Raw genomic sequence first — 22,078 nt, 5'->3', positions numbered from 1 at the left:
CACCCAGGAGTACCATCCCAATGGTTACGAGGATTCATTGTGCCAGCCAGAAAGCTGACCCTTTGTCTAGGCCCTGGGATTAGTTGGATCTCTTGCCCGGCAGATAGATTTCATCCTGAAGAGGATGCCTCAACTGTGACCCCAAATGACGTCAGCTTTTGTGATGACCCTGTCACATACTGCTGCCTCTTGCGAAACTCAGAACTTTAAACCACCTCCAGCTCTTTTTCACATGATCTTTTGTACAACCATATCTTCCTTGTCCTGTGCTTGGGGTATGTGATTTCTATGTCAACTACATGGAGGAGATATGATGGGAGATGAGCTCGAGTCCCTAGTTCAGGGACTCACTCCCACTAACTAGCTATGTGATCATTGGCCAGCTCGTTCTACTCTCTAGGTCAGAGTTCTTTCTCAGGACAATGACAAAGATAGACTAGATGACTCCCATGTTCCTTCCATCCCTGACCTCCTAGGACATCTATATGTTAATAGAGCCTTGAGGTAGGAAGCACTGATGCCATTGATCTCAACCATAGCCCACCCATGCTTTCTGCACAGTCCCTGTTCCAGTTTCCTCATACTTGAGGACCCTCCCACTATGGTGAAGTCTTTCCTTGACTCTCTGAATATTTCAGAATTACGCAAGAACTCCAGACCTAATCAACAAAAGAGATCTCAGCAAACAGGTCATTCCTACCATACTTAACACAAGGACTCCCTCCATAACACATCTGGCAAATGGTCATCCAGTCTCTGCCTCAACAACAGCCATAATCACAAACTCATAATATTATTGATATCTCCTCATTTACATAGCACCTGGTTTCCAATGAACTTTATAGGCATTTATCTGTTTGGGAAATCCCCAGTGAGGGAAAACTTCCCCATCTTGATAGCCCATTCCCCCTTCAGTCCTAGGAGGTTTTCCTGGAAGGAAGCCTAAATCTCCCTCTTTGCCACTCCCCCCCCCAACTCTTCTCATTCTTTATTCTGAGGTCAAAGAGGGCAAGTCTAATCTGTTTGCCACTGGGCAGCCCTTCAAATACTTTCTCTAACTGGCACCCCTGCCCCTACCCCTTGACTTTTCTTCTCCAGGCTGAACATCTCAGCTTCTTCAGCTGATTACTTGTGAGGACAGACTTGAGGGCCTTTTCCTACCCTGGTCACCCCCTCATTGGTGCCAGTGTGTCACTGGAAGTGACCTAAGAGGTCATACAGTTTAACTCCTTCATTTTACAGAGGAGGGAAGTGAAATTTAATTAAGTGACTTGCCCAATGTCTCACAAACAGGGCTGAGATTCGAACCTAGTTCTTTTGACTCCACAGCCACCCTAATTTCACTCCACTCTCTTCCCAATGAATTATTATGCCTAACTGATCATTATCACTAATGGCAAGGAAATCATTCCAAAGTAGCATCACAATTGAAATTAAGGTAAACTGAGACACAAAGTTCCAAGCACACTCAATTTGTTGTGGCCAATGGCCACAATAACCAACAATGGCCAAAAAAATGGGTCATTCAGCATGTCATCCAATCAAAAGACCACAAGATTGGGTTGACTAGGTTTTTTTTTTTTTAGATTTTTCAAGGCAATGGAGTTAAGTGGCTTCCCCAAGCCACACAGCTAGGTAATTATTAAGTGTCTGAGGCCAGATTTGAACTCAGGTACTCCTGATTCCAAGGCCAGTGCTCTATCCACTACGCCACCTAGCTACCCTGGGGTTTACTAGTCTTTCTGTAGTTTGGGGAAGTACAAGCAAACCAAGAACAGTCATGGAAAACAATATGATTAGTTACAAAGCCTGATGTATCATGGAAGATGGAAACTGTGACTGAATGTAAGTCTGGAATGCAGGGTCAGCAACAACCCCTTCCTCCCATCTTGTTACTATGGAAAGTTCATTGGTGGGGTTCACCTGCAAGGCCATGTAGAGTCACCTCAATACCAGACCAGAGTTTCTTGATAGACTCCTACAATTGCAGAGATAATAGAAGCGACTCCCTAGCATCCACCTGCATCTCACGAGGCATGTTGGGAAGATGACGGGTCTTCCCTAGTTAGATATGGGCAATAAGCTGTGAAGAGATAATAGATCTCTTTGGATTAAAGTCATTTATGGAACAACCTAGCTAAGGGAGGAAAGCTGAACTTCTGAACAGCTCGGAGACCAAGAAGCATGGCTTGAGAGGTTACAATAGACTCAATTACAGAATGGAAGCCAATATAAATAGTAAATCACATCTGATTTTCTCATAGTCAAACCTTGAGATTTGTGGTTGGCACAGGGTCCAACCTCATCTTCCACAGAGGCCAGCACCCAAGTAGCAGCTGAGGAGGGCGGCTCTGATCTGGGCTAATGGAAGCCTCCATCTGGAGGCACATTCACCCTGGTCTCTTCTCTTTACAGATGCTGGTTTGGCAAAGAACCAGGGAACTACGTTGACTACATCTATCAAGGCCCAGTGATTCTGGTGCTGCTGGTAGGTCCATAAGGAGGAGACATTAACCATGGATGGCTGAGTGATGTCCCATGGGGGTCTGAGATCTCAGTAAAGAGGGGTGAGCACCCAGTGGAGGGAGCTTCCCACCCAAATGGGGCTTTCCTAGGGCCTGAAGTCTTGGGCTCCACATTGGGATCTGAGTGAGAGGCTGATCCATCAGTCCAACACAGATATATTGAGCCCCTAGAGGAGTGTGCTAGGCCTTGAAAGAGATGATGTCTCTCCCATGCCCCATTCAGCCCCCCTGTCTCTGGCTCCCAATCTCTCTGTCTGTGTCTCTCTCTCTCTCTCTCTCTCTCTCTGTCTGTCTCTCTGTCTCTCTCTGTCTCTGTCTGTGTCTCTGTCTCTCTGTCTCTCTCTGTCTGTCTCTCTGTCTCTCTATCTGTATATTGTTGTGTGTGTGTGTGTGTGTGTGTGTGTATCTGGCTCTGGCTCTCTCTGTGTCTCTGGGTTTCTGTCTCTCTGTCTGGCTCTCTGTTTCTGTGTTTGTTTCTGCTTCTTTGTCTCTAACTCTATCCCCACAATGACTCTCCATTAGAATTACCTTAACCTTACTTAACATTGGTCCATGAATCAATGCTCTCTAGGTGCTGTGATCCAACCAGTTTCTAAGTCACTGAACTGTCCAGCGTCTCCATTTTGTCCACAAGGATGCCATGGGAGACTTCATCAAATGCTTTGCTAAAATCTAGGGAAATCATCTCTCCAGTTCACCTGCCAGTCTAGTCCTCCCTGCTAAAAATAGAAACAAAAGTTTGTCTAGCTTGATTGTTCCCAGCGAACCCCATGCGCTCACAATTCATTCATTGACTCCATGTTCTAATATTTATTTTCCAGAAATTAAAGCAGAGCTCCCTGGCCTTGAGCTTGCTCATTGCATCATCTCCTTTTGTAAAGTGGAGGGCCTTGCCCACATGCAGGTCTGGCCTACCTCCCTGACAGTGACTCACATCCTCTCTGCCAGCTCTCTTGATGCCCTCAGTTACAGTTCATCCCGGTCAGCAGGTGTTCTCTTACCTTCTCCTCCCTGGTCCTGGCCTCATTTCCCAGAATCACAGGATGTCTTGGAAAGGGCCCTCAGAGGGGAGGTCTAGTCCAATCTGTACCTCCGCCCCAAGATGCCTGACCCATCATCATCCAGCCTCAGCTTGAATCCCTTCAATGCCAGGGAGTTGACTTTCTTCTGAACCATTCTGGGTTGGGACAACTCTCGTTGTTAGGAAGCTTTCCTCTCACATCGAGCCTAAAATGTCCTCTGTGCCTTTTCCCTCTCTTCCTCTCTTTTAATTTCATCACCATTTTGTTCTACGATTTCCAGTTTAAAAGCCATTATTCTTGGCTGATAAACTAGAACAAAGTTGGGTTCTAATGGCTCTCGTGCCTTTTTCTGCACCATCACTGGATGTGGGACTGGAAGGGACTTGAGAAATCATCTCATAGTCCTTTTACGTTGAGCTGACCAGAAGAAAGGAGCTCACAGTCTGATGAAGAGGACTATATGTAAAAAACTAGGTACGAACAGATATGTACAGTATCAATTAAGAAAATGCCAACATGGGGCGGCTAGGTGGCCAAGTGGATAGAGCACCAGCCCTGGGGTCAGGAGGACCTGAGTTCAAATCCGGTCTCAGACACTTAATAATGACCTAGCTGTGTGGCCTTGGGCAAGTCATTCAACCCCATTGCCTTGCAAAAAAAATCTTAAAAAAAGAAGAAAAAAGAAAACCCCACAAGGAGGGAGAGCTTCTGATAGAAAGTCCTGTGGATTCTGCCTAGGCTGTGCATTTGGTCAGGGAGGGTGGTGTCCCCTCCACAGAACAGCTGATGGTCAGCTGCAGAGTCTAGACTGAGAGTTAGAGCTTGATAAGTCGGTCTGATGATCACCCCTGGAGAGATGTCAGCTGGAAGCTTGGGAGTGATGAAATCACCAGGTAAAACAGCAATAAAGGGAAAAAGAGAAGAAGGTGAAAGCCAAAGCCTAGGAAGCCCCCCAGGGGCCATTAGTAAGACCTGTTCAAAGACCTAGAAAAGGAGTCTGAGAACAGATCAGTGGAGAATCCGGAGAGCACTGTGATACAGGAATCTAGAAGGAAGAGGGGGGAGGCAGAACATGCAGAGAGATCAAGCAGGATGTGGACTAAATTGCATTGGGCCATTTAAGTGATCATTAGGAACATTGGAAAGAGCAGTTTGGGGTGAATGGGGAGGTCGGAAGCCAGACTGCAGAGCTGACAGAGAAGGAGGGAACGGGAGCAAAGGAACTCAAGGAATTTGACCAGAAAAGGGAGATCTTTGGGATGATTGATTGAGGGGATGGATGAACCATGTTCTTTACTGTTCATGGATTCTGGTTCACGGATTTCCTCACATAAATCCATAAGCCCACAATGCTACTGCCTCCTGCCACTTTTCTTTTCTTTTCCTTTGAAACAAGAGTTTATGAGTGACGCCCCAAAAGCCTCAGTGACTCCTGTGAGATCCAATTTTTCTCTTTACATTAAGCTCTTTGGTTTAGCTTACTTGTTACCCAGACTGAGCATTTGCAAAAATGCTATCCTCCAGTCATAGCTTATAGTGTGGTTGAAAAGAGCCAGGGGATACTGTTTTTAAAATGTTTTACAGACTTCAAAGGGCCATATAAATACCCACTTTTGCCTTCATTCAGGCTGACTCCTTTCTTGGATGTAGACTACTATGAAATTTTGTCCATTTTCATGATAGCCCTTCTTCCTACATTATTTACTATTATGGTACTACAGGTACTGGGTGACCTTGACAGCCTCCCCTTCCATCTTCCTTTTCCTTTTAAATCCATTCTGCTTAGATTCATCAGACTCCATGGAAGTGTATTTTTAAAACTTTGGTTGAACCAAGTGCCTGTATTTTGAATCATGACCCAGACATCAAAGTCCCATTGTCACATCATCTTCTCACCAACTCCCCAAGTCTGTCTCTTTCCTAAGCCCTTGTTTTGGGCAGGGATAACAACAGAACGCATGGCATTGTGCCTGCCATGGTTTGACAAAATCATTGTCATCAGGAGCAGCACTTTCTGGTTTCCTGCTAGTCCTATCATTATCTGTGTGAATCACCTGAGTGGGGAGTGTCCCATCTCAGGAGAGCCTCAGGACCAGCCTGAGAGGGGCCCTGGGAAACAGACTTCTTTTCCTAAAGCAAGGTCAACAAATTGTAAACTTGGTGTTTTCAATGACAAGGTGCCAGCCAGCGGCACCTGCCTCACCTTCTCCTCTTCCTTCCTGGATGATCTCTCCTTGGCAGGGCACCTGGGAAGCCACCTCAGGGGTCAGGAGACATTGAATTTCTTGGTTGTCTTTGTTTTTCCAGAGCCTAAAATAGAACCTTGCATTGGGGAGGTGCTTCATATATGGCAGTGGCCTTGAATTAAATGGTTCCTTGGAGCAGAGGCAGCTTCCCCTACAGGTTCCACTCCCTGGCCCTCTATGGGAAAAACCTCCAATCTGATATCAGCTCCCAGGCTTTAGCCACCAGCCTTTCTTCTCTGTACCACAGTTTTTAACCTCCAACCTCCTGACATAGATCACAGTCCTCTCTCTGTGTCTCCGTGTCTCTGTTTCTGCATCTCCCTTTGTCTCTATCTCAGTCTGTCTCTCTGTCTCTCCTCAGATTCTTGACCCTTGATTTCTCATTGAAGGTTCTTCCTTCTGTTTTTATGATGCCCATGTTATGCCCATCAGGGATGTCCAGCTTTGCCCATGATGAGCCCTGATTGTTCACCCAAATGATAGGATCGGGGGAAGGGGATCAGGGCAGTGTGGCTGTGTGTGTAAGAAGGTGAGCTGGACAAGCTGCTAACTAGAGGTGATTCGATGTCTTGGAGATGAGATGGAACCAGACCACTAGCAGGGTACCGACACCAAAGCGATTCTGTAGGGGTGGCAATGTTGATTGGTGACAGGAATGTGTTGGTGAACATCAGGGGGAAGGAGAAGGCCACAGGGGAGATTTAGATCACCCACCTCATAATGTTGAGGGACAGACATTTGGATATGCTGTGATGATGAGGATGCATGGAAGTGAGGTGACAAAGGAGATAATGGAGATGGAGATGAAGATGGACAGAGTGGCAGTAGGGACAAAAAAGGGATGTTGGGGCTGTCATGATGATGATGATGCTAATGGGTATGGAAATGAGAAAGGGGTGTACAAGAATGGAGATGGGAAGGGAGGAAACTATTTTAAGTGCCTACTATGTGCCAGACCCTCTAAAGTATTTACAAATATTATCTCATTAGATCCTCACAACCCTTCAAGGTAATTGTTATTATCCCCATTTTACAGGTGAGGAAACTGAGGCAGTCAGAAGTCATGACTTGCCTGGGGTCACCCAACTATATATCAAAGGCTGGATTTAAATTTAGACTCCCTATACTCTACCCACTGTCACCTAGCTTCTGGAAGGGATGGTGGTGATAGGGGTGGGGTTGATGCTGGCAGTGACAGAGGATGGTGGCTATTGGGATAGGGTGGGGATAGTGGCTGGGAAGACAATCTAGAGGAAAATTGTTCATTTTAGTTCCATTTGGGGGCAGTTTGGGGCAACAGGGAAATGGTCACAAAGGAGGGAGGGAGGGCTGCTGATGGAGAGCTAAAACCACAAAAATTTGTCAAAAGATTTCTGATACCCCTTCCTCCTGACCACAGCTTCCACTCTCCACAGGGGAGGCAAATATTTGCCATTAGAAATCCAGTGACTTGAATTCTGATCCCAGCTTAGTCACTATCAAAGGTCAGGCCCTTTGTGTGCCTCAGTTTTCTCTTCTGAAAATGAAATTAGAGAAATGATCTCTAAAGTCTCTTCCAGCATTCAAATATTCATGAGCTGCTGCGATAGCCCTGAGCCCCCCCATTGCTTCCTTCCCCAAAGTGGACCAGGTCCCAAGCACCCACAAGCTGCCCTCTCCCTCCCCACTGGAGGAGCTGATGCAAGAATGAGGCGATAATGAGTAGATTCTTCCCGAACCACTTCCCACGATTTGCCTAGCGCATTCACATCAGAAAGATAATTACCGCTGTGTTGTTAAATCAAGGTAGAGTGTAAGTAAAAACCACATTTCTCAAAATGAATCCATTATATAGAATCTCCCCCCCCCAAAAAAATTACCCAAAACAGGCCTGTAAGCAATCCACTTTGACGTCAGCCTTATTTCTGGCTCTGTCATTCCAGGCTCTCATCTGTACCTGTTCTCTTTAAAAGCCACATCTCTTTGTAGGGTCTTTGAGAATGGTCTGCATCTAGATGCTGCCATCACTCATGGAAAGGGCTCTTAGGGCCCCAGTCATGTGGCCCCTGGGGACTGCACCGAGCCTTAGGGAGCTTCACGACATCCGGCAGCTGGCATCCAACACTCCTAGTTCTAAGCTCTGGGGCTGGGGGAGGAAAGAGGGGAACAAGCCTTTATTAAGCCCCTACTGTGTACCATTTGTCATTTGACCCTCATCACAACCCCAAGAGGGAGATGCTCTAATTCTCTCCATTTTACAGATGAAGGCACAGAGACAGAGGTGAAGTGACTTGCCCAGGGTCATCCAGCTAGAAAGTGTCTGTATTCTTGAGTCCAGGTCTGCAGTACTCCCTAGAAGTGGGGGTCAAGCCAGACCGGCCTAATTCTTCCAGAGAACAATCTTTCCAATACTTGGAGACCCGGGTGTTTGTACATCCCCCCTCCCCACTCCCCCAGCCCGTTCTGCTCATCCTTCAGTCCTCATCAGACATGTCTTAGAATCCTCCCCCTCCTGGTCATCCTGTCGATACAATCCTGCTCACTTGCAGTTCACTCCACTGAGGCCTCCAAATGGCCCAGAAGTGACCTGAGCAGGAAGTCTTCTCCTAGCCCTGGAAGCCGTGCCCCTCGAAAGCAGCCTGTCTTGGCTGCCGGATCATGCTGCTGCCTCACACTACCAGCTCCCAGACCTCTGTAGCTTGGAAGCTCCAGAACCCATTCCTCTCTGCACCCTGAGGAAGTGGGGAGTGCAGGAATCAATACCCTTGTTTAATAGGGTGCAAGTTCCCTCTGAGCCCTGAGGAGAACCCCACCCCCACTTTGGCCCAGGTCGCCCAGCTAGCAAGGGCTGCAGCCAGGAGCCAGAGTCTTTGGACTTTGGGCCTCCAGTTGCCTTTCCACTTTCTCCAGATGCCAGCATCCAGTTCAGCCCTGGGGGAGCCTGGATGCTCTAACATCTAGGCACCCTGAGCCACTGGAACAAGGGCCAGATTCAGCGATTCCATGGGAAAGCAATATGCCCACAGACTGGAGTGGGGGTGGAGGGCCTTCAACCATAGACTCTGGGAATTTGGAATTAGCTGCTTTGAATTGAGATCCATAGAGAGCCAGGGAGCTGAGGACAGGGGTGGGAAATAAATGATGCTAATGAGCTTCTGAAAGCAGAAGTATTTCAGAAATCTCGCTTAAGAAATGGGAGCGATGGGCCTTGAGCCAGAGATGGAGTGCACTTACGAGGTCTGGCAAAGGTGGCATTTTGTTGGAGTCCTCTGAATGCCATCAAGAGCGTTTTTAACTGAAAATGGAGGAGGAAGAAAATATCGGTATCGCTTGCCAGACTTCGGTGTAATCAAAGGGACAAAACCATCCTAGATGGCCAGGAATTGGCAGGAGACCAAATCCCACAAGAGAGCCAGAGAGAAAGTCCTTGAATTTGTGTTTGCCCAATACAAAGGGCACAGGGAATCAGCACAGTGAATGGGACATCTGAGGGCAAAAAAGGAAAGCCAGACTCAGGTATCATTGTGAAAAGGCATGATTTTATTCTGAAGAAATGCAAAAGGCATTTGGTGAGGAGCAAGTAGCATAGTGTTTAAATAAGAAGTATCCATGTGGGGAAAGCCAGGCACCAAAGTGGCGAGGCGAGGGGGAGACTGGCCAAATGGTCAGTGGAGGGAGAAACCCATGTGATAGTGTTGTGGGTGACTACAGCCCACCTTGTTCTAGAGAAGAAAACAGGCAAGACTGGCGGGCAAGAGATCTCAAGGCGGGAGTGGAGGGGAGGGCATGCACACACACACACACACACACACACACACACACACACACTCACTCACTCACTCACTCACTCACTCACTTTTTCTGTCTCTTTTGGTCTCTGTCTTTCTCCCCAAAGCAAAGTAATTAGTAACTTCCCTTTTCTATAAAAGCTTTATTTGGTGTTTGTACTTTAACACATCCTATCCCAATAGCCATAGCACCCTCCATTCCTTAGGACACACACACACACACACACACACACACACACACACACACACACACAGAGACATCCTAAATTTGGGAATAATGAACATCAAAGAGTTCAGAGAAAGGGCAGAGAAGATCCCCAGGCCTATGCTTTTGCAATGGAAAATTGACTTAAATCAGATAATGGATTTCTGTACAGCATAAAACCAAATGATGCTGATAAGGAAGAAAAAGGAAAAAGTGTAAAAAGGACCCACATTGACTGCATTTCCTAACTCCAGCCCAAAGTGACCTCTTTAGCAAATGCCTTAGATGACTTGGCCTTGGATCCCTCCCCATCCTGGTTATAGTGTTCTGGATGCTTTCTCCCATAAACTGGGGCCCTCAGAATTGAATCCATGTCCAAGCCTCAGTCTGACCAACAAAGAGCAACATAAGATGGAGGCTTCCCTCGTTCTCTCCTCATTTCCTACCAGATGCTACTAGACCACAGGCTGCCATATCACTCTGTTTACACATTGTCTCTTTGAAATTCACTGAGATCTTTTTCGGACACAGACTGGCCACCCAGGCTTCCCCCAACCTGTATTCATAAGGTTGGTTTTTCCAAACTTAAATATAAACCATTACATTATCACTAATGAATCTCATTTTAATAGAAATCAACCCAGGGTTCCAGTTTACTGAGCTTTTTTAAAGATCCTGATTCTAAGATCCCATATCTTTTCTCTCCTTTCCAGCCTAGCAGTCATCTGGAGATATATTGAACATGCCATCTATGGTTAGATAAATTACTCATTAAGATCAAAAACCGCCTAGGGACAAGCAGAGATCCCTGGAGCTCCCCCACTGGAGGCTTCTACCAAAGTGATACTGAGTTATTGAAGCTCCCTTTTGAGGACAGTCACTCAGTCAATTCCCATTTCATCCAATTGTATTATTATCTAGTTCACATTTGTCCATCTTTTTCAACCAATCAATATGTTTTTGTGAAGACCTACTGTGAGCTGAATACCAGGATAGATTTTCCATAAGAATAGTATGAGATTTTTTCTTTTGTTCTAAAAATCTAGTCACACTATGTGCAAGATTTCTTCTGGTCATCTAGTTCACTAACAGTGGCAATGAGGTGAATCTTCCATGAACTTTTCTTGAAGCCATCTTGCTTCTTGTCATCCCTGCCTCCTTTTTAATGGCCATCTAGCAAAAGATATGTTCTAGAATTTTCCCAGTAATTGATGTCAAATTTAGTTAGTGCTTCCCGGAAGGAGGGTGGAAGACATTAGAGAGAGTAGAGGGACTGCTGTTCTCCCTGTAGCACCTTCAAATTGCCCCCTCCTTGTCCATGAGCTGGACATCCACCATGTAGTGAGATCCACATACATGCTAACTTGCATACCTGGATGCTGAGTGGCAGTGGTTCAGTTCTCTCAGGGTGATACTCACTGTGGTTGTTTCTCCCACCCCGACAGAAGGAACTCTAAGGTTGTTTAGGGAGAGCGCCCAGAAGGGTAAATCCTTAGGAGACTCAGGCCAGGCTTCCTGGGGGAGATGGCCAGTGGTCGACGGAGCTTTGAAGAAAACTAAGGATTCCCAAAGGAGGGGGTGACAAGGAAAGGCATTTCAGGTAGGAGCATGGTGGCAGCCTGTGCAAAGGTGTGGAGTGGGGAGAGAGGAATGTTTGGGAATGCTCAGGTCAGGAAGAGACCAGAAGTTCCATTTGGTTGGGAAGTAGAGTATGATTAGAGGCACCATGTGGAACACACCTGAAAGCAAGGTTCAGCCAAGTGTGAGGGGTTCTCAATGCCAAGCCAAGGAGTTTGCTTTATGCTAGAAGCAAGCCAAGACTGGAGCTGGGACACTGGAAGGCCAGGCTTGTATTTTAGAAGGACAATTCGAGTAGCTGTTGGCAGGGGATGAATTGGCAGAAGAAGAACCAGAAGCAGAGCAAGCTACTAGAAGGTTTGGCAATCTGAGAGAGAAGCAACGAGGGCCCGATTTGGGGAGTGGAGGCAAAGGGACATTGGTATTGGTCAGCTGATTAAACTTGGAAAGAACTAGCCAACTGCAATGGATTTTACATTCTGGGTCAGAGTACCAAAGAAGACCAAGGAATCTTGGTTCCCCAAAATGATGAAAAAGACTCTGACACAGTGCACCTGCCTGTAATCAGTGCAGGTTCCCTGGATCTCATCTATCTGGGTGACTCCAGGATCCATAGATGGGAAGTGAAGGAAGTTACCTTTTAATGGGCTTTCTCTCCATATCTTTGTTCACTCCAAGGAGATCATGGTTGACCATAGAGGGAAAGGGTTAATAACATTAAGATAAGAAAGTTTCTGTCTTTTCCCCTCCTGCTCCCCCACTCACAGTAAAAACTCCTGCCCACATCATCCTGGGTCAGGAGCTGACCTTCTCATTTGGGCCCAGGCTACAAGGCCAGGAGCTGCTTTCTTAAATGTTAAGCTGATTCTCCAGGAAAGGAGAGAGAGAGAGAGAGAAAGAGACACTCAACTCTAAATGCCATCTGAGAAGGTCATGGTGACTGTAAGGTCCCTTTGTTAAAAGATCAGCCTAGGCTTGGACCGTGTTTGTGTCCAGATAGGATGCTCTGGTACCTGGCTTGAGTCCAGTGGCTGAGATAGTTATTTCTGCAGGAGTGATTCCAAGAAATGTTCCTCTATTGAGGGGCTAAAGAAAGTTCTGCGAGGGGTCAAAGAGTGGAGGCGAGATTGATGCTAGAAGCAATATTCAACAAACATTTCCTCAGCAACTATTAGGTAATAGGCACTGTTTGAGGACTGGATAAAATGGTGGCCAGTCAGTAGTGAATCATCCTTGTGTAGACCCTGAGAGGTGTTCCCTTTGCATGCATACCCCCAGAAAAGAGACTTCAAATTCAAGATACTCCATGGGTCTCCATCTACTCAAACCACAGTTCAGACGGCCCACCAGTATTTAACTAGTTAATTCAAACTAAAGACATTTTCAAAAATATCAGTAAGAAAAGTGGCAATAAAACATTCTCCAATAACTCTTTTATTCTGTGTCCATCAATCTGTCTCTCTCTTTATCTGTCTCTGTCTCTCTGCCTCTCTGTCTCTGTTTCTCTGTCTCTCAGTCTCTGTCTCTCTCTACCCCCTACCCCCACCTCAGAGCGGAGTTAGAGTCTTAGTCTAGGTAATAGCTAATGGGATTCTGTCCTCTTTAGCATCACGAATCCTATAGAACCTAAGCTTCAACTCTCATTTAAAAAAGCAAATCTTTAAGTCACTGAATTAGAAAAAAGTGTTCAAGTAGCTGTCTCTCCATAACTCCCCAGTGTGTCCCCTCCAAGAGACTTCAGCACATCCACCTTTTGCAGCGTAAGGACAGGGAAGTCCTGCAGCCCCAGGGTCTCAGCCTCCAGAGACCAAGTTCTTTGGGAACACAGAAGAGCCATGAGACTCCTTGGGTGTTTACTCAATTTTTGAACCTTCTTGCTGGTAATAGAATGAATCTCAAGTCTCAGTCTCAAGTTCCATTTGATTTAGGGTTAGAAAATCCCCCTTAACCCCATCAATTCCTTCTTGTCCACCAATGTCCTCCTCATTGGAGTCTGGAAGCTGCTGCTGGACAATCATTTGTCAGGGACTTGAAGGTGGGGACATCCATATGTGACTTGGGCAAGCTGCTGCCAAGGCTCCTTTCAACTCTGACATCCTTTAATCCTGAGGAATTATAATCCCCCTGAGTTCCTCTTCCTTGAGGATGTCCCTGCTATTCAGTGGGGCCAGTGAGGCAGTGCCGACCCAACTGCTCATTACACAGATGTTGTGTCCAGGAGGAACGGGTCCTACCTAGTGGGTGGTCTCCACCAGTTTGTTCAAGAACCAGGCCTTGCCTTCAGAGGGAGATGCTCAATACAAGTCTCATAAACTGACCCCGAGGACCAAGACCTACTCTGGCTTTGCCCCTGCAGAGCCCTTGGGCAAGTCTCTTCCCACATCTGTGGGTCAGCGTCCTCCTCTGTCGAATGTCATTGGATTAAATGATCTCAAAAAGCCCCATTCACCTCTGATACTTAGCACTTTTGAATTGGGGAACTCTTGAGAGGTAGCTGGGGTCTCATGGGAGGACAAAATACGGGGAAGTCAAAGGCCTAGACCTCCTTCTCTGCCTGTTGGGGAAAGTGGGGTGAATTTCATGGAACAGGTGACATTTGGGCTGGGATTTGGAGAGAAGGATGAAAGTGTCAGGCCAAAAGCTAGAGGTTAGAGGGAAAAAAGCAGAGAAGATGGAGGGAGACAGAGAAATGTTAGGGGGAGGGGGAAGTAGGAGATAGAGGAGGAGGAGGAGGGGAAGAAGGAGGAGGAGGAGGAGGAGGAAAAGGAGAGAGAGAGAGAGAGAGAGAGACAGAGAGAGACAGAGAGAGACAGAGAGAGACAGAGAGAGACAGAGAGAGAGACAGAGAGAGAGGAGGGAGGGAGAGGAGGAGGGGGAAGAGCAAGGGAGGCACAGACGAGGAGTGCCGTGGAGCTGACCAGCTAGGTCTAGTCTCTGCTGCTAGTCTCTTGTCTGTCTCTCTCCAGATCAATTTTGTTTTCCTGTTCAACATTGTTAGAATTTTGATGACGAAGCTTCGAGCATCCACCACTTCGGAGACGATGCAGTACAGGTAGGTGCCCCCCGGGGGCAGCGGGTGCTCTTGATTCCACCCATCCAGCCCTCGGCTGTTCCGCAGTCCCTAGGAGAGGGAGAACCAGCAGCGTTCAGGAAGGGGAGCCCCCTCCTCCAGGCTAACTGGAATCTCCCACCCAAACTCCTGCCGGCTTGCGCCCACTCCGTCCTTGAAGGAAACCGAACAAAATAGGCAGAAGGAGCTAGACTGCCCGTAAAGTATCTTCTGGTCCAGAGAATGTGGGGCCTCATGCAATTTGTGGGAAGGAACTGTTCCTCATCTTTCAATTGTGAACAGTGAGTGATGGAACGTACGCTATCTCCCCAGTAGATGAGAGCCAAAGGCCTTGCTAAGCCTACAGAGCTGTTCTTTTGGCCCAAGCAGGATCCCATGGGTGTTGTTGTGTTTTTCAGTTCCCTTTTCTCAGCGCGTCACCTGCTCTAGGGTCACCCTTCACTCTGGTCTCTCCAAGGGCTGTCCGGTGCCCATCCTCACGTACTTCCTCCTTCTCTTTTATATTTAAGAAACTCTGATTCCAAGGGGGCAGGTGTGATCAACTCAATGATTGCTGATGTGATTTTCTGTGAAATGAACCCCACTTGTTTTACTTCCTTCTATTATAAAGTGAAAACCATGTTCCTATGGCTGTCATCCCCAATATTTTATGAATCTGTGTCTAAAAACCAATTAGTCCCAGCAATGTCTCCTTGTCCCCCCCTTACCTTTGAGCTTCCCTAACCCTGGACCATTCTTTCTCCCCAGTGCTTCTCTGACCCAGATCTCACCTTCTGTTCTGGCCCCTAGATCTCACCCCTCTCCTGGGGCTCCCTGGCCCCCAGATCTACCCTCTGTCCTGGGAGTCTTCTGATCCCAGGCTGTCCCTTCTACCCTCCCCCAACTCCAAATTCTCTTCTCTTGCCACTGCTCTTTTTCCTTGAGCTCCTCCCATCCCCCACCCCCCATCCTTCACTCAGTTTTTGAAAATTCTCCTTGAATCTTGAGTGCTTGCAAAATTTAGAGCTGACCTGGCAGCCAAAAGATGTTGCCAAGGGGATGCCCTCCCTCCTAAGGTAGCTCAGACTCCAGGAATGTGACCCTCTTTTATATGTATGTGTGTGCATGTATGTATCATCACACCTGTGCACAAGCCATCATTAAACACCAGCAGTTAGCAGAGCTTTGGATCAGTCTCAGGGCTTGACACTGGACCCAGGGCACAAAGCTTATGGATGTGCTCCATGCCCACACCGGGCTTCCTGTCCCACAGTGGCCTCAGTCCTTGCCTGTGGATCTGGAGGATGAAGTTGTTGAATGGATGCTTGGTCCTAGAGGGCCTACACTGTCCTCAGCTTGGGGGCTCTCCCTCCAGTATCATCAAGGAGGAAGAATGCCCACAGTCCCCCTGCCCCAATGACCTTTGGCCTCCCTCCTCGTCTCCCCCTCAGGAAGGCAGTAAAGGCAACCCTGGTCCTCCTGCCTCTGCTGGGCATCACCTACATGCTCTTCTTCATCAACCCCGGTGATGACGACGTGTCCCAGATCGTGTTCATTTACTTCAATTCCTTCCTGCAGTCCTTTCAGGTCAGAGTCTTGGAAGCTGGGGGGCAGGAGTCATGGAAGGGGCCTGAGACCCATGTTGTACAAGCAGGGAATGAGAGAGGTGGGGTGCAGACTGTGTGAGGAGGGGGGCCAGGAGAAAGCTGGCCTGAAAGTGACTGTTGGAAAAAATGATTTATCAGAGATGACCAATGTGAACTTCACCCAGCCCATATGTGTGGGGGGGATTAGAGGAGCCCCAGAACAGAGGGGACATCTGGGGTCCAGGGAAGTCCCAGAAAAAAGGGGAGGGGAGGTTTGGAGTTAGAGGAGCCCCAAACCTTGTGTACAGGTGTACACGAAGAAAAGATGCCCAGGACCTCCACCTGCAGAGACAGACATAAACAAGTTTAGCAGTAGAAGCACCAAAAATATTCATGACAGATGCCCACAGATAAGCACACCTGCCCACAAATACCTAGCACATGGGCGCAAACTGACCCCTTACCCCAGTAAAGATGATCCCAGCCTCAGAATGACTCCCTGGTTAACCCTAGCAAAGGAGACGATGGGCTTAGCCTGGGGTCATATATTATTAATATCCTTTGGGTGAATGTCACCACCCCAAAGGTTATGCTCATCACCATGGCAGCACCATGCCCACTTCCACCAAGGCTATGCTTCTCTTCCTTCCCCAACACCCCTTTCCCCTTATTCAACCTGATCTGTGGTCTGTTGGGCTTGCATTGTCCTCCTGCTCTACAGGGAATCATGCCAAGTCATTAGAAAGGTAGCTATCTCCCTCTTTCCTTCCCATTTCTCTCCCATAATCCCTTTCTGACCCTTGGTTCCAGGGAGGGTCTGCTGTTCTCTAGGAATGTGACAATAAAGGGCTCCCACTTTTTTCCCCAGGGCTTCTTTGTTTCTGTGTTCTACTGCTTCCTGAATGGAGAGGTGAGTGACCTGAGTTTTGGGGGTGACTCCAAAACTTTTAGCAGAGAGCCCTGAGCTGATGAGGAGAAAGGCACTCAACCCTGGCAAACCAGATGACCAAGCATTAAAATCAGAAGCAGAGACACTTCATGTTTCCCCCTCTCTGAGGCCATGGCCAAGACAGAAGGGAGGAGAGCAGGACAGGGTTCACTGGAGGTGTCATGGGAGAAGGGAACTCTGAAACAGGTCTTTCTTCCCTGGTTTGGAGAGAGGAGCTGAAGGACACTCCAGAAGAGTATGAGAACCTTTGAGTTAGAAGGACTTTTAGTGATCAGAAGATCACAGAGAAAGGGTTGAAGTCTCCCCTAAAGGTTTCCTCTAAACCCCAAAAGATGACTCACCTACAGTGACTGAATCAGAGTTAGAACTAGGCCCAAGCTCTGACGTTGAATGGCCCCAGGGAAACTTCCCATCCTGAGAGGCCTTGTGGGAGAATGCTCCCATGAAATGATGAATCATGCACACACTCAAAGACTCAGGATACCAGTGACTGCACAGATCCCATCCGAATCCCTCATTTTACACTTGAGGAAACTGAGGCCTGGGGAGGATAAGGGATGTAGGTCAGGTCAATTCATTCTGACAATAGAAGGGCTGAGAAGAGAGATGACCTGACCTCACTTACCATTTCCCCCAGCTCTAGCTCCTTCCTGTTCCCTCCAGCCCTGACCCTATAAATGAGACAAAACTAGATAACCTGGCCAAGGATGTGACTAACAATTCTTGATCAGCATATTATTAACCAAGTACCTGGGAGAGTTGCCCATGGGGAGCCTTTTGCTCCCACTTTTGTAGTTTACCTCCATATGGAAGAAAACACTTTGGGTTACATTAGAGACACCTAATGACCCTGCACTCATCATTTCAACCTTGACACTCCCTGCCTGGAGAAAGACCACAGGCTTGTTCTCAACATCATTTCTATAGATTTTTGATCAGTTTACCAAGGGCACTGAGAAAGTCTCCCAATCTACTTTGTCTTTTGGCCAAGAGTGATGGACTTGTGACAGCTGGCTTAGGGCTAGGAGCCCAGGTTCAGGGACTCTCCAAATATACTTCATTTTGTTTCCAATATGGTTCTTTTATGATCATTCTCATGATCTTATTTAGAGACATTCCTCAGGCTAGCCGTGTATTCTCTTCTGTGTATTCACTTCATTCATTAAATGTCCCGTTTAGAGATGCATCAGGGCAGGAAGACTCAATTGCAATGGAATACCAGAGACACAACTCAGCACTTTCCACCTCGGTTTCCTCATCTGCAAAATGGGCTAATAACACCCATATCCCCCTTTCCCTATGGTTACTGTGAGGCTCAAGTGTAACCATGTCTGCCAAACCCTTGACAAACCTCTGCTATGATCACTATTTACTCAAGGGGGAAGAAATTCAATTCAGCCTTCCCCAATAAACTGGCCCAGTGAATGGGGTCAAGGAGTAGCCTTGCCCACCACCAAAGCCCCAAAGGCAAGTCAGGTTGGGCCCTGTTCTCTCTTGCTTTCTCTGACTCTGTTCTCTCTGTGTGTCTGTTTCTATCTCCTCCCTCCCTCTCTCATTCTCTCTCTCTCTCTCTCTCTCTCTCTCTCTCTCTCTCTCTCTCTCTCTCTCTCTCTCTCTCCCTCTCTCTGTCTCTCCCCTCTTTCTTTCTGTCTTGGTCTCGGTCTGGGTCTGGGTCTGTCTCTCTGCAGGTCCGAGCAGCTGTGAGGAAGAAGTGGCGCAGGTGGCAGGATCACCACTCTCTGCGAGTCCGAGTCGCCCGAGCCATGTCAATCCCCACATCCCCCACCAGGATCAGCTTCCACAGCATCAAACAGACAGCAGCCGTCTGATGCTATCTCCCCCTAAGTTCCTCCTCCTCCTGCCCCTCCAGAGATACTCCTCTTGTTCCTCCTCCTCCTCCTCCCTCTCTTTCCTGGGCAGTCATTCATGAGGGATCCGAGGATAAATGGGGCCTGGAAGGATGAACTCCAGGAAGTTGGAGCACACCGTGGGGGTTGCAAGAGGACAGGGAATGAGTGGCCCACCCTTGGGACCAGCAGATGGGAAAACCTTGTCCCACTGTGGAACATTCTCGTCCTCAGCCCCAGGAAAGAAATAGCAGATGCATTAGCATCTCCGTTTGCCTGATGAGGAGATGAAGCCCCTGAGGGTCAGTCAGAGAGGAAGGGATAGAAGGAGCTGCAGAAGACCCTAGTTCAGGCCTGTCATTTTACAGATGGGGAAACAGAGGGGAGATGATGATCTTGGTTATCCAGATGTTCAATGATGAAGCTCAGCCTAGAGCCCAGGTCTCTTGACAACCAGTTTTTTCCCACTGCACCTTTCATGGAATACCCTCCCCTCCTCAACTGGTTTCCCCCAAGTTACTAGAGAGTAGGACTCATAGCTTCCTTCCAATCCAATCTCAGTCCACAGTTCCCATCTCCTTCCCATCATTGTTGAGGCCACTGGCCAGGCCTTGTGAATAGTGAGAGAATGGTCAGGGAGAGAAGAGAAGCCATGCTGGGAGGGAAGGGTGTTGGCCACATAACCAGTGTCTCTTCTGTGTTTGAAACCTCAAAGCCAGGGTCCTAGGGACCTCTGCTGGACCCTTCCCTTCAGAACCAGTGTCTCTGTGTCTAATAAATCACACCTGAGTGATTTCTGTGTCCGTTCAAGCCTGCAAGCCTTCCCCAAGTCACTGAGCTCCCCACCCCCCTCACCGTGGCTGCTGGGTCTTGGGCTCACTTCCTGAGCAGGGAGGTGGAAAAGAAAACCCAGTTTCAGCCCCACCTCCCCCAGTCTGGTTAGAGGGACATGACTTCCCAAGGTACGAGGGCAACACAAGACATTGGGTACCCCAGGGCTGAAGACTGGAGGCTGAGGTGGGCAGGCCAGAGAAGGGAGGGGTCAGTGTATATACTGGAGAGTCAGGGAAGGCTGGATCTGAGGAGGGGGGCCAACGGACAGAGGGAGAGAAAGGGAAGGACATTTGAGGAGGGGAACCACCCAGGAACATGGAGGACTTGGGGGATTGGGAACACTCACTAGGCCCAGTCCTAATCATGCCAGTGAACATCCACCATCCACTTTGAGACATAAATCTTCACAATAACCCTATGCTAAAGTGAGGCAGTTATCCTTAGCCCACTTCACAGAGGAGGAAACGGAGTCTCACAGAGATGAAGTGACTTGCCCAGGGTCACACAGCTAGTCAGTATCCCTGAGCCAGGACTCAGTCCCAAGTCCACTAAAACCACAGTCTTGTGGCAGAGAGAATGGACAGGAGGCCCTGGTTGGAGACTCCCTGGAGCATCTTGTCCAATGTCATCACTTTACAAAGAGAAGAACAGGTTGGGACCCATGGGGCCTGGGCCCTCTGACAGCTGCTCTATTTTCCATTGGTTTCTTAGGAGGGCTCAAAAGGCTTGCAGCAGGGGTCACTGGGAGACAGCCAGTCTGTTCCTAAGACACTGAGTCTTGATTTGGGAGAGGTTCTGCCTCGGAAGCAAGGAGCTCCTCTCTGGTGCCTTCAGTCCAGCCTGGAAAGCCTGCCCAGGCCTCCTGCCTCACCCATGGGAGAGTCAGAAGGGCCTCTCACCTTCCCTCAGATGATGTCTGGAGCCAAGGCTATTGGAGGGAGTTGGGGGGGGGGGTGTTCCAAGGGCTCTGGGGAAGGAGCAACATGAGTGGGGAGAACTGGGGTACCGTGAAGGTCCCTTTTCAGAATATTTTCAATGGCAGCACATTTTATTCTGTTCAATTCAACCCCCATTTATTCTGACATCTGCTTAGAGTGGAGGACTTGGGTAGACCCTTGGCGAAACTCTTCAGGGGTTTAAGTGAGGTCAACCCTCACCCTCAGACTGGTACGCATGATCTAGTCAGTCTGTCTTGGGTTGGTGACACAGTGGGAAGGGGGGGTGGAGATGGGGAGATGAGAGAATGAAGAGGGAACCCTTGCCATCCAAATGGTGACCTACATGACAGATGGGGCTGTGAGTCCAGGCCTCAGGAGGCAAGGGAGAGCTGATAATCCAGATGAGGTGATCTGGCTCCACACAACAAACAATGAAGAACCTAGCCCAGGCTGAGAATGACTCAGAGGTTCTACCCCAAGCATGGAAGACTGCCCCAGCAGAATGGGCAGATGAGGACAATGGGTTCTACAGCCGTGAAGGCGACAGAAGCAGTGCAGTGTAAGGCTAGGTCTGACAACGAAGACCCCAAAGTCCTCCACTGTGACCTGGGTCATCAACGGTCCTCTCCTGGCCTTTATCCTGCCATGGACTCCGATGACTCTGGAGGAGAGTGAGGCTGATGATGTTGTGCAGCTCTGCCTCACTTAAAAACAGCTCAAGTCAAAGACATCCTCCATGAGGTACCTTTCATCCTCGGACAAAGGACAAACAAGCAGCCCCCACTCCATTCTCTGAACCCTGGGGAAGAGACAAGGAGCAGCTGAGTCTTGCTCCCTCTCGGGGCCTCGTGGAACTTGCTGTCTAAGAGGGAGATGAGATGATTACTTGGCTGCCTATGGTATTCTCTGAGAGTAGAAAGAGGGCACAGCAGTGCTTCAAGACATGGGGGAAGGGAGAAGGTGGATCTTCATCTTCAAGGGGGATAAAAATCTGAGCAGGAAAGGTCCTTGTGATCCTGGGCCAAGAAGTGACAATATCCTTACCAAGAAACCCGCAGGGACAGTACAGTCAACGAGTCATGGAGAGTCAGATCCTACTGAATGACTGAGCAGCAAACATACATACACATAGATCAATGTGTGTCTTAACCTCTCTGCCTGTGTGTATGTCTCCATACACATCCATGGCCTGGAGCAGAATGAGGACTTAAGTGATGTCCAGTTGGGCACTGGCCCCTTCTTGCACTTGAAGGGAGTTCTTTCTGGCACATGGCAAGGTTGGGCACTGCCCACTGAGGGCCAAGGAGTGAAGGGCAGGTGAGGAAAGGGAGGGCAGGCGTAACACTGCTGACAGGAGGGGTCCCAGATTGGGTTCTGAAAGCATCCAAAGACAAGCACCGACTGGGGGTCAAGCCTTGGGCTTGGCATCATGGAGGATACAAGGACAAAGACCATGCCACCTCTGACTACTGAGCATCAGAGTCCCAGGTTTAGAGCTGGAAGGGATCTCAGAAGTCACCTAAATCAATCAG

At 48.3% G+C, this 22,078-nt stretch overlaps 1 protein-coding gene across 4 annotated transcripts in view; it reads left to right on the top strand.

Moving 5' to 3' along the window:
* The window catches only part of CRHR2 (corticotropin releasing hormone receptor 2), an 84,978-nt gene extending 65,401 nt beyond the window's left edge, over positions 1 to 19,577 (top strand). For all 4 annotated transcript variants that reach the window (XM_074199275.1, XM_074199274.1, XM_074199277.1 and 1 more), the window contains 5 exons: positions 2,416 to 2,488; positions 14,310 to 14,395; positions 15,844 to 15,979; positions 16,847 to 16,888; positions 18,616 to 19,577. In XM_074199275.1, the coding sequence (XP_074055376.1) occupies positions 2,416 to 2,488; positions 14,310 to 14,395; positions 15,844 to 15,979; positions 16,847 to 16,888; positions 18,616 to 18,756 (478 nt within the window). In that variant the 3' untranslated portion in view covers positions 18,757 to 19,577. The remainder of the gene's footprint in view (positions 1 to 2,415; positions 2,489 to 14,309; positions 14,396 to 15,843; positions 15,980 to 16,846; positions 16,889 to 18,615) is intronic.
* Positions 19,578 to 22,078: the final 2,501 nt, after the last annotated feature.

This window comes from Macrotis lagotis, chromosome 8 (assembly GCF_037893015.1).
Source record: "Macrotis lagotis isolate mMagLag1 chromosome 8, bilby.v1.9.chrom.fasta, whole genome shotgun sequence".
Taxonomy (NCBI): Eukaryota; Metazoa; Chordata; class Mammalia; order Peramelemorphia; family Peramelidae; genus Macrotis; species Macrotis lagotis.
This window is presented reverse-complemented; position numbering and strand designations above follow the sequence as displayed.